Source organism: Scomber japonicus, chromosome 10, assembly GCF_027409825.1.
Source record: "Scomber japonicus isolate fScoJap1 chromosome 10, fScoJap1.pri, whole genome shotgun sequence".
Taxonomy (NCBI): domain Eukaryota; kingdom Metazoa; phylum Chordata; class Actinopteri; order Scombriformes; family Scombridae; genus Scomber; species Scomber japonicus.
The window spans coordinates 21,762,699-21,776,439 of NC_070587.1; the positions used below are offsets into that span (position 1 = coordinate 21,762,699).

Genomic DNA, 13,741 nt, shown 5'->3' on the forward strand with positions numbered 1-13,741 from the left:
GGGCTACAACTAATATTTTTTTCATGATCAGCTCTCAAAATCTGTCTATCTCTCAATTTGTAGGTTAATAGTTTGGCCTACTATACTCATCATATGTTCAGACAATCCATGATGGTATTTTCAAATGTCATGTTTTGTCTGACTAACAGTCCAAAACCTAAAAATAGTTCAAATAAAAAAAAAAAAGAAAGATATTGTTTTCACAGTCAAGTGCATCAACACAGCTGACAGACATTGTGTAACTGTTAGAGCTTAGTTTTCTTCCATGCATCATCACCGAATTTCTCACATCACCTGGCAACAAAGCCACTGTGTAATGTACACTGCACAAAAACACAGCACTGACCAGTGTTACAACCTATTTGGTGCCCTATCAGATTTTGTGATCCTTTAAATAAAAGTATCAATGGTATAGTGTAAAAATCCTGCATTTAAAAAAAAGAGGTTTTTACCAGCTGTATTTATCTAAAACACTCAAGTAAACTAGCCTCATCTTACTTGAGTACTTTAAATGCAGGAATTTCACATGTAATAGATTATTGTCACATTGTAGTATGATACTTTTTAATTAAGAATATCAGTGATTCTTCCATCACTGCAGGTCACAGACTCTGACGGGTCACCAAATGTGGCTTAACACCGGAACCACAGTCGCACCTGCAGTTACAGTCATATTCAGTATTTATCTCTCCACTTCACATTCCCCCCTTCTCACAGCGCTCATGATCTGGTTATGAAATATGCATGAAACCTTTCCTGGCAGGCAGGCAGGCAGGCAGGAAGCACCACAGTGCTGCTCCAGCTGCACACAGCCCCTCCAGTCCGCGTTTTTGCGCCTGCTATCTGCCTGCTGTCAATGAACATCCAAGCGCGTCCTCTCGGCTTTATTCTTCTACGTGTTTCCATCGCTCCGCCTCTTCTCCCTATCTGGATTTCCCCCCCCCCCTCACTCTCTCTCTTTCTCTCTCTCTCTCCCTCTCTCTCTCTATCTCTCTCCCTCTCTCTCTCTCCCCCTCTCATTGCATCCATTTTTGTGCATTTAAGAAATCTCCAAGAATTACCAACCTGGAGGAAAGCGAGCTAAGCGGAGTGACAGAGGAGGGTTAAGGACTCCAAAGGAAAACAAACAAGGACGGACCTGGCATCGTTTATTCCAGCATGCGAGTGCAACCTCTCTAAAGGATGGCAGCGATGGGTTAGACAGGATTTAACATGACTGCGAAATAAAAGGCAAGAGTTGTTGTTTTTGTAATCCTCTGTAGCCTCTTTCCTCCTACTTTTTTTCATCCCTGGATGGATGGAGGCTTGTGTTGGGAATACTACCTGAAGGTTGCAGCCTCCAGCCTTTTGCTCTTTGCTTTTTCTTTTTTTTTTAAAGGGCATCCATTTCTAATCTTGAGTGTTTTCTGTGTCACAAATGTTCATGTGTAAATTTCAGCCTGCAACAGCTTAAATATAGCGAGCCCCAGCGTTTGCAAGCACCGCTCAGTGGGCTGCAGACAATTTGCAAACCCCATCATGAGCATTAAATAGATGAGGATGAAGCCTGTAATTGATATTTTGACGCTTATTTCTGCAGCACAGTGTGTGTGCATGATACTCCCTAACTAAGATGTCATGCCGTCTGTAGCCACGGTGTCTCCAGCAACATCCCGACCACCACTTTGACCAATTTTTGACGGCATGAAATGTTACCAATCATTTAAAAAGAAAAGAGAGAAATGCTGCTGGTTGACGGTCCTTTTCTCGTTTTTTAGCCACTGTGTGTAAAAAGATGTCTGCTCCACAAGGGCCCCGGGGCGGCGCTGGCCCTGCTGCTGCTGCTGCCTCAGCGGCCGGCGCCATGCCGGAGATGCCGGACCTCAGCCACCTCACCGAGGATGAGAGGAAGATCATCCTCGGTGTCATGGACCGACAGAAGAAGGAGGAAGCGAAGGAACAGACGATGTTAAAGTAAGAAGCGGCGTTTTTGTTGATTGTTTCTTAGTATTTAGAGTGGTGTCAGTGTGCAGCTGCTGATGCTGCTGTCATATAACTAACCCCTGGTGTTTGCTGGGTTATTATTACCGTGTGGATCTCTATAACAGTGGCTCTGTGAGATACTAGTGGCTCATGTTGCCTCTTCACATCCATGCCACAGCTTAAATAGTCGAGTACTAGCCGATGGGGCCGAAGGTGAGGTGAATCTTTCCCTCGATTCCTCTCGACCCCTTCCTCTTTTTTTCTTTTTAGAAAACAGCCTACTTTTTCATTACAACGGCGGTGTATGGTGTCTGTAATGCGGCATGCTCTCTAGCCTCTTTCCCCCCACTTTTGTTGTACAGCTGTACTATGATGGGTTGGGTTAGCAGCAACGGGCGCCATTTTTCACGTAAAATGCACGCCAAATGGCTTAACCTTTCCCCACGAACGTCACCGAGATTACACAATATGACACTGGAAAGATCATTTAAGGTGTCCTTTGTGGCGATGGCGCACGCTAGGGTGTGTGTGTGTGATTTCAACGCTAAAGTCTCGGTAGAAATCATGCCCCCCCGCCCCCCCATCCACCCCTTTTCCCTCTCTCTCTCTCTATCTCTCTCCCTCTCTCCCTCCCCCTGCTCCTCTTGTGTACAGATGTCGCTCAGAGCGGTTCAGCACCACGGCGCTGTCCACTGTAGGGTTTTAGTTTTTAAGGTGGACTGGAGTGTTTCCGCCGCCATCCCTGTAACCTTTACTATGTGAGCCATAACTCTGCTTTATGGTGGAATATTACATTCAGCCCCTGTTATAAAAACACACTCACTTGATGTATTGTTAATTAAAAAAATGATTTGACCTTCCAGGCTAATGAGGAGAGAAGGATTTCAGGGCAGTGGCTTTAAATGTTTCCATCCTGTTGATTTTTTTAGATTTTTTTTTTCATTTGGTAATCTTCTTCAATGAAAAGGATGCACATGCTTGCACGCTTGCATGTAGATACAAACTGATCTTTTACAGCAATGCAGGCTACTTTCTCTCTTACTTTTTATGTTTTAATGCAACATTAATACCTCCTTATATAGGTTGTTGTATCCATTGTAACTGATGAGTAAATCTATACAAATCTCTGTTAGAGATCTCTGGCAACTTTACTGGTGCTGTCGCCTCCCAGCGTGGCCGGTGACACCAGTGTGAGAGGCGTGCAGCTCTATCACTGGGAGCTTTTAGGAGGCATTAGAGCGGTTGTTTTCCATCATCAGGTAAATGTTTGCACTACGGCAGCATTCCTAATGGAGAGAAAGTTGTGCAATCCCTACCTAGTGCTCCCGCACGATAAACATGACTCATGTACTCCAAGACACGGCTACCTCAGCTGTGTGAATCATCCAGGCCTTTTCCTCCTTCCCCCTTCCCCCCCTTTAATACTGCTCCCCTACCCCCCTAATGTTCCCCTTCCTTCCTAATAGCTGAGTGTTTTTCCTATTTCTCTTTCTCTGAGGTAAAGGGGATTGTCAGTTTTAGTCACTCTTAGTCTGACAGTGATGTCAAAGCTGTGTCATGACTGAGCATGGGCAGAAGAGGCTGTTCTGTGCAAGGCACATGACTGACTGACTGACTTACTGACTGTCTCACTGTAACATTAGGTAACTGATTGCAGGCCACACAAGCTGAAGTCATGCAGGAAGTTTGATGGGGTGCGGAATCAAAAAAGTCCTCTGTGTCGATTTCTTGTGTGTTTAATTTGCATGAGAATAATGCTTCTAATATGACTTAGTTACCTTGGATTTCATCTTACCAGCAGGGCTTTACTGCCGACACATATGACAGCAGAGGAAATATATGGAGTTAACATTGTGTTGTGTTAGTTGAAAGATTCAGATCAGTCAGAGAAATGTGCAGGAGAGCTTTTGATCTCATAGTAAAGTTTGTGTTCAATATATCATACAAGATATTGGTTAGTCTTACTGTGTTATGTCTATACGCACAAGGTGACTCATCATGAGTCATCAAAACAGTAAATCCCCACTTTCTATACCTTATGAATCACACAAGCGCAACATATCCTAAAGCAGCGTTAATATGCTCAGCCCTGGCGTAGGTACAACCGCAGCGGATTAACTTGTCATTGGACGGTTCGTAGCATTTCCAGCAGTGTCGGAAACAAAACACCCACACCGCAACATACCCAACCCTATAGCCTGTGCATCTGCGCTGTCGCAGTCACGGTCCAATCACACAGCAGCTTGGATGGCTTTTCGGGAAAGTGGCAGTTTGAACATTGAAGTGTGTAATCTAACAGAGGGAATCCTGGGAGGGAGGGAGGGAGGGAGAAGAGAGAGAGAGAGTGAGAGAGAAAGAGAGAGAGAAGCCTCCAGCTGCAGGGCTTGCCAACTTGCTGTCATCTCACTGGAGGTGCTACAGAGAGCGTGGATGGAAATCCAGTGCTGCTGACTTGCATGTAATTAGCTACTCTCTCTCTCTTAGCCCGTTCATTCTTTAGCAGGCCTGTGTATGTGGGTCTGCATGTAGGAGAAGTGCTGCACCAATCAGACGTCCATATGCTGCACACCACACTGAAAACCATTAACATTGTTCAGTATTAGAATCATAACCTAGAAAGCTCATGAAAGCTGCAGACATAAAAGTACAGTATAGTTCAGAATCTCAGCATTTTGTACTCACACAGAGTCGGCACTAGTTCAGCATGGCTCCAGGTGCATTCCTTCCATTAAACAGAGTCGGCCAGAGCTATCAGCTAGCTCGACTTTCCATGCATCAGTGAGTCTCTGAGCAGTACAGTAATGATGGTTATGGGACCCCCCCCCCCTTCCTCCCCACCCAGACACAGAGTATCCTTGAGGCCAGGCATCAGCTGCCTATGATGGGGTGACCCACAGAATGCCTGGGGCTCCACTTCTCCTTTTCTCCCTGCTCCTCGGGTCCTCCAGGGCTACTTCCTGGTTCTGTTTGGTGGCTAGGAGTAATAGAGGGGGTAGGGTTGGGAAGGGGTGGTAGTGGTGATGCTCTCCATCCTAACTCTGACTTTCTCTGTCACACCTCTCCACTCTCATTGTCACCCCTTCTGTTTCTCTCGCTCCATATAGCGTTACCTGTATTATGAAGGCATGAGCTGATATGTGAGCATACATGCACGTTCTTTCCCACCACACAAAGACGGTTCAACTATAACCTTTACATGCTAATTACCATAGCGTGAAGCTATGACTAATTTAAGTAAAGAGTCTCATGTTTTGCTTTTTACTAACGTCCCAGTAAATACCCCAGTCCCTCCTCTTTCTTCCTGACCGTGTTGTGCTCATGGATGGGTGGGGAGTGGTGGTGGTGGTGGTGGTGGTGCTGCTGGGGGGGGGTGGCTGTGTCATTTGCTCAGGGACCTCCTTTGACAGTGCTAATTATACTGGCTGCCTTGTAGGAGGGACTCCCACTGAGCTATTCCAGGGCTCTGAGGTGTCTGCTGCTCTGCCATCTAGTTTGGCACCCCCCATTTTTTGTTTCAGGAGACACAAAGACAAAGGATGACCCAAGTGCCTCCAGTGTTTCCTATAAGCTGAGACCATGAGGTTTTTTTTAGGATGTTTTATCTAAGAGGTGAAAATTGAGTCAGAACCTACATTTGAGAACATTGTGGAAAGTGTGTAATTGCCTCACTGTTTTCATTCAGGTTGTCAGTATTATCTGTCATTGTTGTTCACTGTAATTGTTTCATGACAACAACTGTAAATTGACAGCTCCACTCAGAATGTAGTGAATTCTAACTATACTAGCTGTTAAATGAGTTAGTGAAATTAAAGGGACACTCCATTCATTTTTTTTATTACTGTTATTTGAATTTGGGAACTGCGAGAACCAGATTTAAAAGGGAAAAAAGGTCAAAATTGAAGCAGCAGAGGTTGAGATATGCTGACTTTTAGTCTCTAATATGGATCAAGCTCCAAAAGCATTGTATCCAGGAGTCCTGTCATGAAACTCAATAGCATCTTTCTTCCTTTCTTTCTTTCTTTCTTTCTTTTTTTTAAGACCAACCATGCCTTGTAAGAACTCCTGTCTTTCAAACTCCATGCCCCAGTTTTTAATGTCAGCTCTCTGTGAAACAGTTGTAGACTCTAAGCCCGAGTTGAAACCTCGATGACATCACCGAAGTTATTTATTCAGATACAGGGAGCCACAGAAGACATAACACAACCATTTTCTTAACCTCAGTAGAACTCTTTGTGGTGAGAGAGCTGATCTGGATGTGTAGAATTAGTCAAGTGTTTATTTCATTTCAGCACAGTACAATTTCAATTTTCACATTGTTATACTGTAACTATACAGTATGACACCATTAATACTATTACACTACACAGAACACCAGGAGGTAATTATTATTAATCATTATTTAATCTTGACATTTCATAATTAATGGAACTATCAGGTTTCTTTACAATGAGTTAGGGAAAAAATATTATTAGATACCTGGTTAGCATGTAACAGTTATGGTGAGAGGTGCCTCGGGTTGGTGTGTGTGTGTGTGTGTGTGTGTGTGTGTGTCTGTGTGTGTGTGTGTGTGTGCGTGTGAGTGTGAGTGTGTGTTCAACATGAAGAGCATTGACCTAGAATTAGCTTTGATTGATTACATCCCATTTCCTTTTTCTGTTACCCTCACCCGCCCCTCTTTCCCCATCACACATGCACACTCACTAACCTCACCCCCTCCACCCTCTCCATCCTGGTCATTCATCTGATAGTGCTAGAGAGCTCTGCGTACCAGCTGAGGTCAGAGCTACAGAGAGGCCCTGTGTCCCTGGAGGCTATAGGATCTCAGCCCATCTGAAAGAGAGCAGCAGTGGGTAGAGTGGTGCTCTCTCACAAACACACATATGTTAGAGAGGTCTGAGCATCGCTTATTCCCAACCTACAATCCTACCTTTTGAAGTAAACTTCAATGCTTTTTTAGCTCTGCACAGGTAGTACTAAGTGGCAGATTATCCGGGCGAGCACACAGCGGCTACAACTGGGACATTGAGACTGGTGGACACAGGCAAAAACCTGGCAGCCTGTGTCAGTTTGGCAAACAAGAGCGAGAGACAGAGCAACATTGTAACAAAGACAGAGGAATTTAATTCTGTATCAAAATACAAAGAATTCACTCGGAACACACTCTCAGACCCAAGCCCCCTCAAAATCTGTTTGTAACTGTATTATATAGTATGTTCTATATAATATTGTTTAGTGTATATAGCATAATAATATAATCCTTGCTGTTGGTGGCAAACCTTTTATGTCCAAAACCATTACTTTTCAGGAAAAATACTATGAGATTTAGTCACAAGCTCTCTTTAATACATTTCATTGGTTAAATTTGTAGAACAAGCAGACAGACGAGGGTGACTAATAGCATTGATTTATGAAAGAAAGAAAAAAAGACTTATGTGTGACAACGACAACATACTCTCTGGTATTCTTACAGTATGAATTATTATGCCTACACTGAAAACTTTCTTTATTATGTTTGTGCCAATAAAGCATATTTGAATTTGAAAAAACAACTGAGAGAGGGAGAGAGACCTATGGTTGTGAAATGAGGCGAGGCAATGCTCAGAAGCTTCCCACTGGACAATATACAGTACATACACACACACACACACACACACACACACACACTGCCTTTCTCTTCTCCCCTCAGCTCATTCACCCATGCTTACTCGCCTTCCCATGCAAAGAGCAGATTCTGTCATGAGCGTTCCACAGACTCCCATCCCCCCATCACTTTCCCCAAGGGAGAGGAGAGGAGAGTGAGAGAGACAGGGAGAGAAAGTGAAAGAAGGGATGCTGTCTTGACTCTATAAAGCAGAACGCACGCCAAATGAATACATCATCATGCTAATTAAAGTAACAATGTGTTTTGGTTATGGAAGGTTGGCACATTGTCAAGTAGTTTGGCTCAGCTGGATAGGAAATCTGGTTGGAACACAATTGCCATCATTACAGTGATATATAATATATTGACAAGTTGCTCATAAGCTGTACTGTTGTGGGTGTAAAGTTGCATTACTCTAGTGTTGAGGTGCTTTAGTGCTCTCATGTCCCTGCCCCCCTTTTTTTTACCCACCTTTTAAGTTTCAGCCATTAGTCTTTTATATCTGTTACTGTCTCTACCCCCCATTGTCTGTGCTCTTTTTCTTTGTCTTTCATTCTATATTATCCTACATATATCACAAGATGGCTACAAGGCTGTTAATGCTAACTATGCTACATGTTTCCTTTGGCTACATCACAATAAGTTAATTTGATCAAAAAATATATTCAGATACAAGTTGACTTAAAAGATAAACCTTGTGTTCTATACCTTTTGTACAGCCCGGCAATATGTAGTTTGTCTTTTAAAGCATGATTAATCAGTTTGTCTTGGTCCCAAGTTGAACATTGCATACATGTTTGACATATTTTAACCTCATGAAGTTGCTAGGTGGCTATGTGTTAGCTAGCAGTTGTCTATTTACACATCTCTTAACCCCTTTTTGAAGACAGTTCAGAAATATATAGTTTGTCTTTAAAACCATGATTAATCAGTTTTTTTCTTGGTTCCCAGCTGAACATTGCATACATGTTTGACATAGCCTTATGAAGTTGCTGAGTGGCTAATATGTTAGCTAGCAGTTGTCTGTTTACATATATCTTAGCTCTTAGTAGGATTAATCCATTTTTCTTGGACCCAAGTTAAACATTGCATACATATTTGACATATTATAGACATATAAAGTTGCTTAATGGCTAATGTGTTAGCTAGCATAGCACATCAAGCAGACATGGAGCAATGTTAGCATTCATTTGGAGTCAGGTTTCTCTCCACCTGACCAAGTGTATAATTCCCTTTCCTCAACTACTGTGGTCTTCACCTACTTCTGAGAAAAATATATTTGTCTTTAGCTGGTAAATGCTCCCCTTATGTTCACCAGTTAGCCACTAACTTTAAGCCATTTGGTACTGTAATGTGTAGTGTCACTTTATCAAAGATATTTTTTTGCTGAAAAAAAGAGCTGAAAGATGCTAAAATGCTATGTAGCGCTGAAAGGAACTGCTGGCTGAGGTCATTTCTTCGTGTGTTAGTCACTGCTTGAAACTCCTCTTTCGTTACATGTCCTAGTCATTTTGTCCACTGATCATAAAAAGTATTGTTATTCTGCAACTAAAAGGCAGCAGGACACTAGTTTCAAGCAACCCTTCTCAAACATGGATTGGGTACTATTAATACACATTTTGGTGCATGTAGCATTGGCTCATAATAAATTCTAGTCCCTGTGTTCATCAAAATGAAGGAAGATGTCACTGCAACTAAGTGGCTCATTTATGTGAGTTTTTGGATAACAATGTATCTGTGACAGAGGAATAAGCTATATCAGGCTTTGTCCTTTGTGTCAATGTCTACTGATTATGTTTTATGTTCTGTTGAGGACCTTACAAGGTTTAGGCTCAGGGGGAGAGAGGAAAGGAGAGGACAAAAAGAGGATAAGTTAGAATGGGATAGGAAAGTATATAAGAGGGTAGGGCAAGAAGAGAGTGTAGGCCAGGTTAGGATAGGAGAGAGGAGAGGAAATGAGAAGGGACAAGGGGTGAGAGGAGAGGAGAGGACAGGAAAGGAGAGCAGAACATCAGAGAGAAAATGAGAGGAGAGACATTGACGTCTGAGATGCTATCGGGTCCCGTTGCTGATATGACAGCCTCAGTCCCCATTGACAGAGCAATCAGCCTGCCATCTCCCATAGCCTGCTATTCTCCTGCGTGGCACAGCACAGCATCAGCCTCTATTGTCTCTCAGGCTTTGTTCTAAATAACATCTGCATTCGTCAGCATAGGTTTTATTATCTTTTGGGCTCTTATCCCTCAAGCAAATTTTGAAGGGATTTTCCTGCCCCTGGCTGTGCAATTTGAAATGCCCTTGGCAAAACATGACAGTAGAAAAATGTTTTAGAATGAGAAGTAGGTTGCAGTAACTGGTACATAAGGGATGTTGTGTATTTATTGTAATGCATAATACAGTGTACACTGCAGTACATGATGATCCCTTTTCACTGTATGTTAAATAATTAGTCAACAGAGCCTCAAGTAATTGTATCAGAGCATTTTATTGAGATATCTGGTAAATACAGTATAGAAAAGGCACATATGGAACAGCAGTAGCTTATTTTGGTGTTGTTGTGCTTCATCTTGCATGTATAAATGTATAAAATGGGAGACTTTGATGCAATACCTCCACAAGATTGTACAACTGTGCTTTGTTGGCATAATGCTGTGTTTTGAACTAAATGGAAACATCAGTATGTCAATACGCTCATGATGACAGTGCTAATATGCTGATATTTAGCATAGGTAGAATGTGTGCACAACATGTTAGCATGGGAACATTTGCTAGTTAATGCTAAACACAGCTGAGGCTGATGAGGCTGTAATTAGTTTTGCAGGAACGACTGAATCACGCCGCCATCTTTAGTACGCCACTAGCATGGCTGAAACAAATCTGTGAATGCAACATTAGCAACTAGTGATCCTGGACAGTCTGAACAGAACCCAAGTACAGCTCCACTACTAGAACATCTGGCCTGTTGTTACATAAGCCTCACAGCATGCTGTGCAAGAGTAGCCTGAATGAAAGCAACACAGTGCAATAGAGATAACGGACAGAGCCGAGTAGTACTTTATAGAGGGGTAAAAACAAAGGAAAGAAGGAATTGCGAAAAATAGTTCCAGCTTAGGAGGGAGAAGAATTGTGAGGTGAAAGCGAAAGCGGGGTCAAGAAGGGGGCACTTTATCACTTTTATTGCCCATCCACCCTGGGTAGAGTCAATGTAGAGGAAGATATACAGCATCTGACCCTCTGAGGGAAGCCTAGTGCTTCTGAGGAACATATGTGCCTGCTATAGAGTAGCTGGCAGCGTTGATGTTAAATGTATCTCTCAGAAACCCCCGGGGTGGTGTGAAAATACAGCAGAGACAAATTCAGCACAACACAGTAATGACACACTACAGACACTAATTGAGAAGAGGAAATAGAAAATACTGTATGTGTTGTAGAACAGGTAGAACTGTGTCAGTGTGGAGAGTTACTGCCAGAGAGGTGTGGTGGCTTTTGTATCCTCTGTGACATTCCCTCAGGGTTTGTTTTATGATTGTTGAACCCTGAAAGGTCAGAGAAAAGACACCTCTCCTCTCTGTACAGCAGAGGTCTCTAACCACGTGCCCCGGAGGACCCAGATTGTCCAGGTTTTTGTTCCGACCAGACCACACAAGGTGATTTCACCGGTTAGCTCCCTCTCTGCGGAAGATGTGCGAATCAGCGAAAACGCCTGGCTTAATCTCAAATTGGAGCACAAACCTGAAAACGTGTCACCACTGCCGTCTAATTTTGCGAGGCCGTCTGTATTTGTTGATAGAGATAAACAGAGATACCTTGAATAGAGAAAGTGAAAGAGAGAGGATGGCTGTCTAATTCCTGAATGGCCGGTTACTAAAGGTGGAACGTGGCACTGGGTCATCTCAAGCTGATTGCTCTCAAAGAGTGAGAACCCTCATGCTGTTACTTGGACTATAAATAGTAGAGACATTCAGCTTTCTGCAGTGGCCGGCAAGCAGCCAGGCATCTAAAGAGGCAGCGAGGCCTACGGTCATTTAGGCGTCCAGGAAAGCCAGGCAGCAACACAAAGAGGCTTAAAGGACAGATTCTGACCACCTATAAGACAAAAGACCTCCATAAGTGTAGAGAGTAAATGAATGTCAGTTCATCAACAGAGCTGATGAGAGTGTAATGTCTTAAATAAATAGCTCCATTAATAAATAAACTCTTTAATAACTCTTTAATTTAAATCCCTTACTATAAACTGACTTCATTTGATAAGTGTAATTATTGCTGATTATAACTGTTTGCCGTGTGTCATCACAGTTTGTACTGTTGTATTTATTGTTTAACACGTGCACAGGCCAGTGTTTTCAGTAATAAGCTAAACTCAGCAGCATGTGTCCCAGTTATCTGATTTTGATTAACACACCTCTTGTGAAGCAGCTAGCGTTGTTTGCATGCTCACTTATTAGCTTGTTGTTCAGTTTCAGCAGCAGCTTTGTACAAGCTAAATGAAGAGTAAGCAGTGCTGGGAGAGGGTTCCTGTAGAAATGTGATGGGTCACAGATAACTAGTTAAAGTGTAATAATAGTAGTAATGTTAATATTTGAATTATTCATTGAAGTAATGTTATCACTTTTCTAATGAATTGTTTTAAACTGGACGATAAAGCTGAAAAGTCCTAAAAACACAACTTAAAGACAGATAACATTGATTTCTGTTAAACTTTTCTGAAAAGTTATTCAATAGAAGTTTTAAATAAATGTTTTGGTTTTACAGCACAAGCATTGGTAAAAATATAACCATAACCTCAAACCAAGTCCACATTCAGGACAACTCCATGCTGAGTGGTGATAGAAATGCGCATTGATTTGATTGATAGACGAGAGGCGGTGCAGCACCATTCATAAACAGTGCTCTAAATTGAGTACATACTGAAATGACTGGAGCCTTTCTAGCCATCCTACTCTTGATGCTGTTACACTCAAATGTGTCTTTTCCGATCCACATTGCATTGCAAAAAAAAGGAGAGAGAGAAGAAACAGATAAGAGAAGGAGGCAAATTAAAATACATACAAATATAAATAAGACAGGAAGTAGGAGGAGAGAGAGAGCTAGTCTCAGTCCACAGCACGGACCTTTACATCTCTGTTTGACTACAGATTAAACAAACAAGATATAGGTGCTGATAGGTGAAGTTTTAACTTAGGACAGGTCCAGGCTAGCTGTTTCCTCCTGCTTCCAGTCTTATTAAGCCCCTCTAAAGATCACTCGCTAACATGTTAAACCTTGTGTGTTTCATCTGTACACAAACAGAAATGTGTTGGTTTTAAATTTGGACAGAGGAGAACTATTCCTGCTAGTCCAGTCTGACTTGCCTTATTTGTGTGCTTGGCCAGGCCTCACCTAACACTGTTAACCAAACAGCCATAACACACAGGCTTTAGTGGGTGTTTAGAAGAAGTTATTGAAACATTTTTATAATGCAGGACACTACTTGAGTAAAGTTAGACTCACCCTGGAATACAAGCTCATATGTTTCATACCTTAATAAGTCCTACTTTTAATCAACTGAAGACCCATATATAAGATAGTTTTCATGTTGCAGACACAATACAGCACAAACCCTTGTTAGGATTTCGTCCCAGATTTTGACCTGGTGGTTGAGAGGGAAACTCAATAGAAAAGTAATTCATTTATTGCATATACAGTTGAGTCGTGTTACTTTCTAATAATCTTAATTAAGGTCATGAGATCCATGGGAATAAGAATTGCTTCCCAAACAAAAAAAAGAAAAAAAGAAGAGAATAAAATCAAAGCAAGCAATAAAATAACTTGTTAATAACCCCCCTTCCCTTGCTCCCTCCCTCCCCAGATGCTGTGTGCGTGTGTGTGTGTGTGTGTGTGTGTGTGTGTGTGTGTGTGTGTGTGTGTGTGTATGTGGGAGCTGCTGTATTTACTAGCGGTAGTTTACACAGGGCGCTCTAATCTCCTCTTCCCCCTGTGTGTGTGTGTGTGTGTGTTTGTGTGTCTGTCCGTGTTCTGCTCATTCAAGACTCAGCTGGTCGGAGCAGGTGCAAGCTGGTGACTCAAACACGTGCACGCCGCCTAACCCCGGTCCTTCTAATACGCCTTTGTGTGTCCAAAAAAACTCCAACCGTCCAG

General features: G+C 42.4%; 1 protein-coding gene across 2 annotated transcripts in view; it reads left to right on the forward strand.

Annotated features, from left to right (window-relative positions):
* Positions 1 to 1,774: 1,774 nt before the first annotated feature.
* Positions 1,775 to 13,741, forward strand: part of rims2a (regulating synaptic membrane exocytosis 2a) — a 146,160-nt gene continuing 134,193 nt past the window's right edge. For both annotated transcript variants that reach the window (XM_053327475.1, XM_053327476.1), the window contains exon 1: positions 1,775 to 1,953. In XM_053327475.1, coding sequence (XP_053183450.1) covers positions 1,775 to 1,953 — 179 coding nt within the window. The remainder of the gene's footprint in view (positions 1,954 to 13,741) is intronic.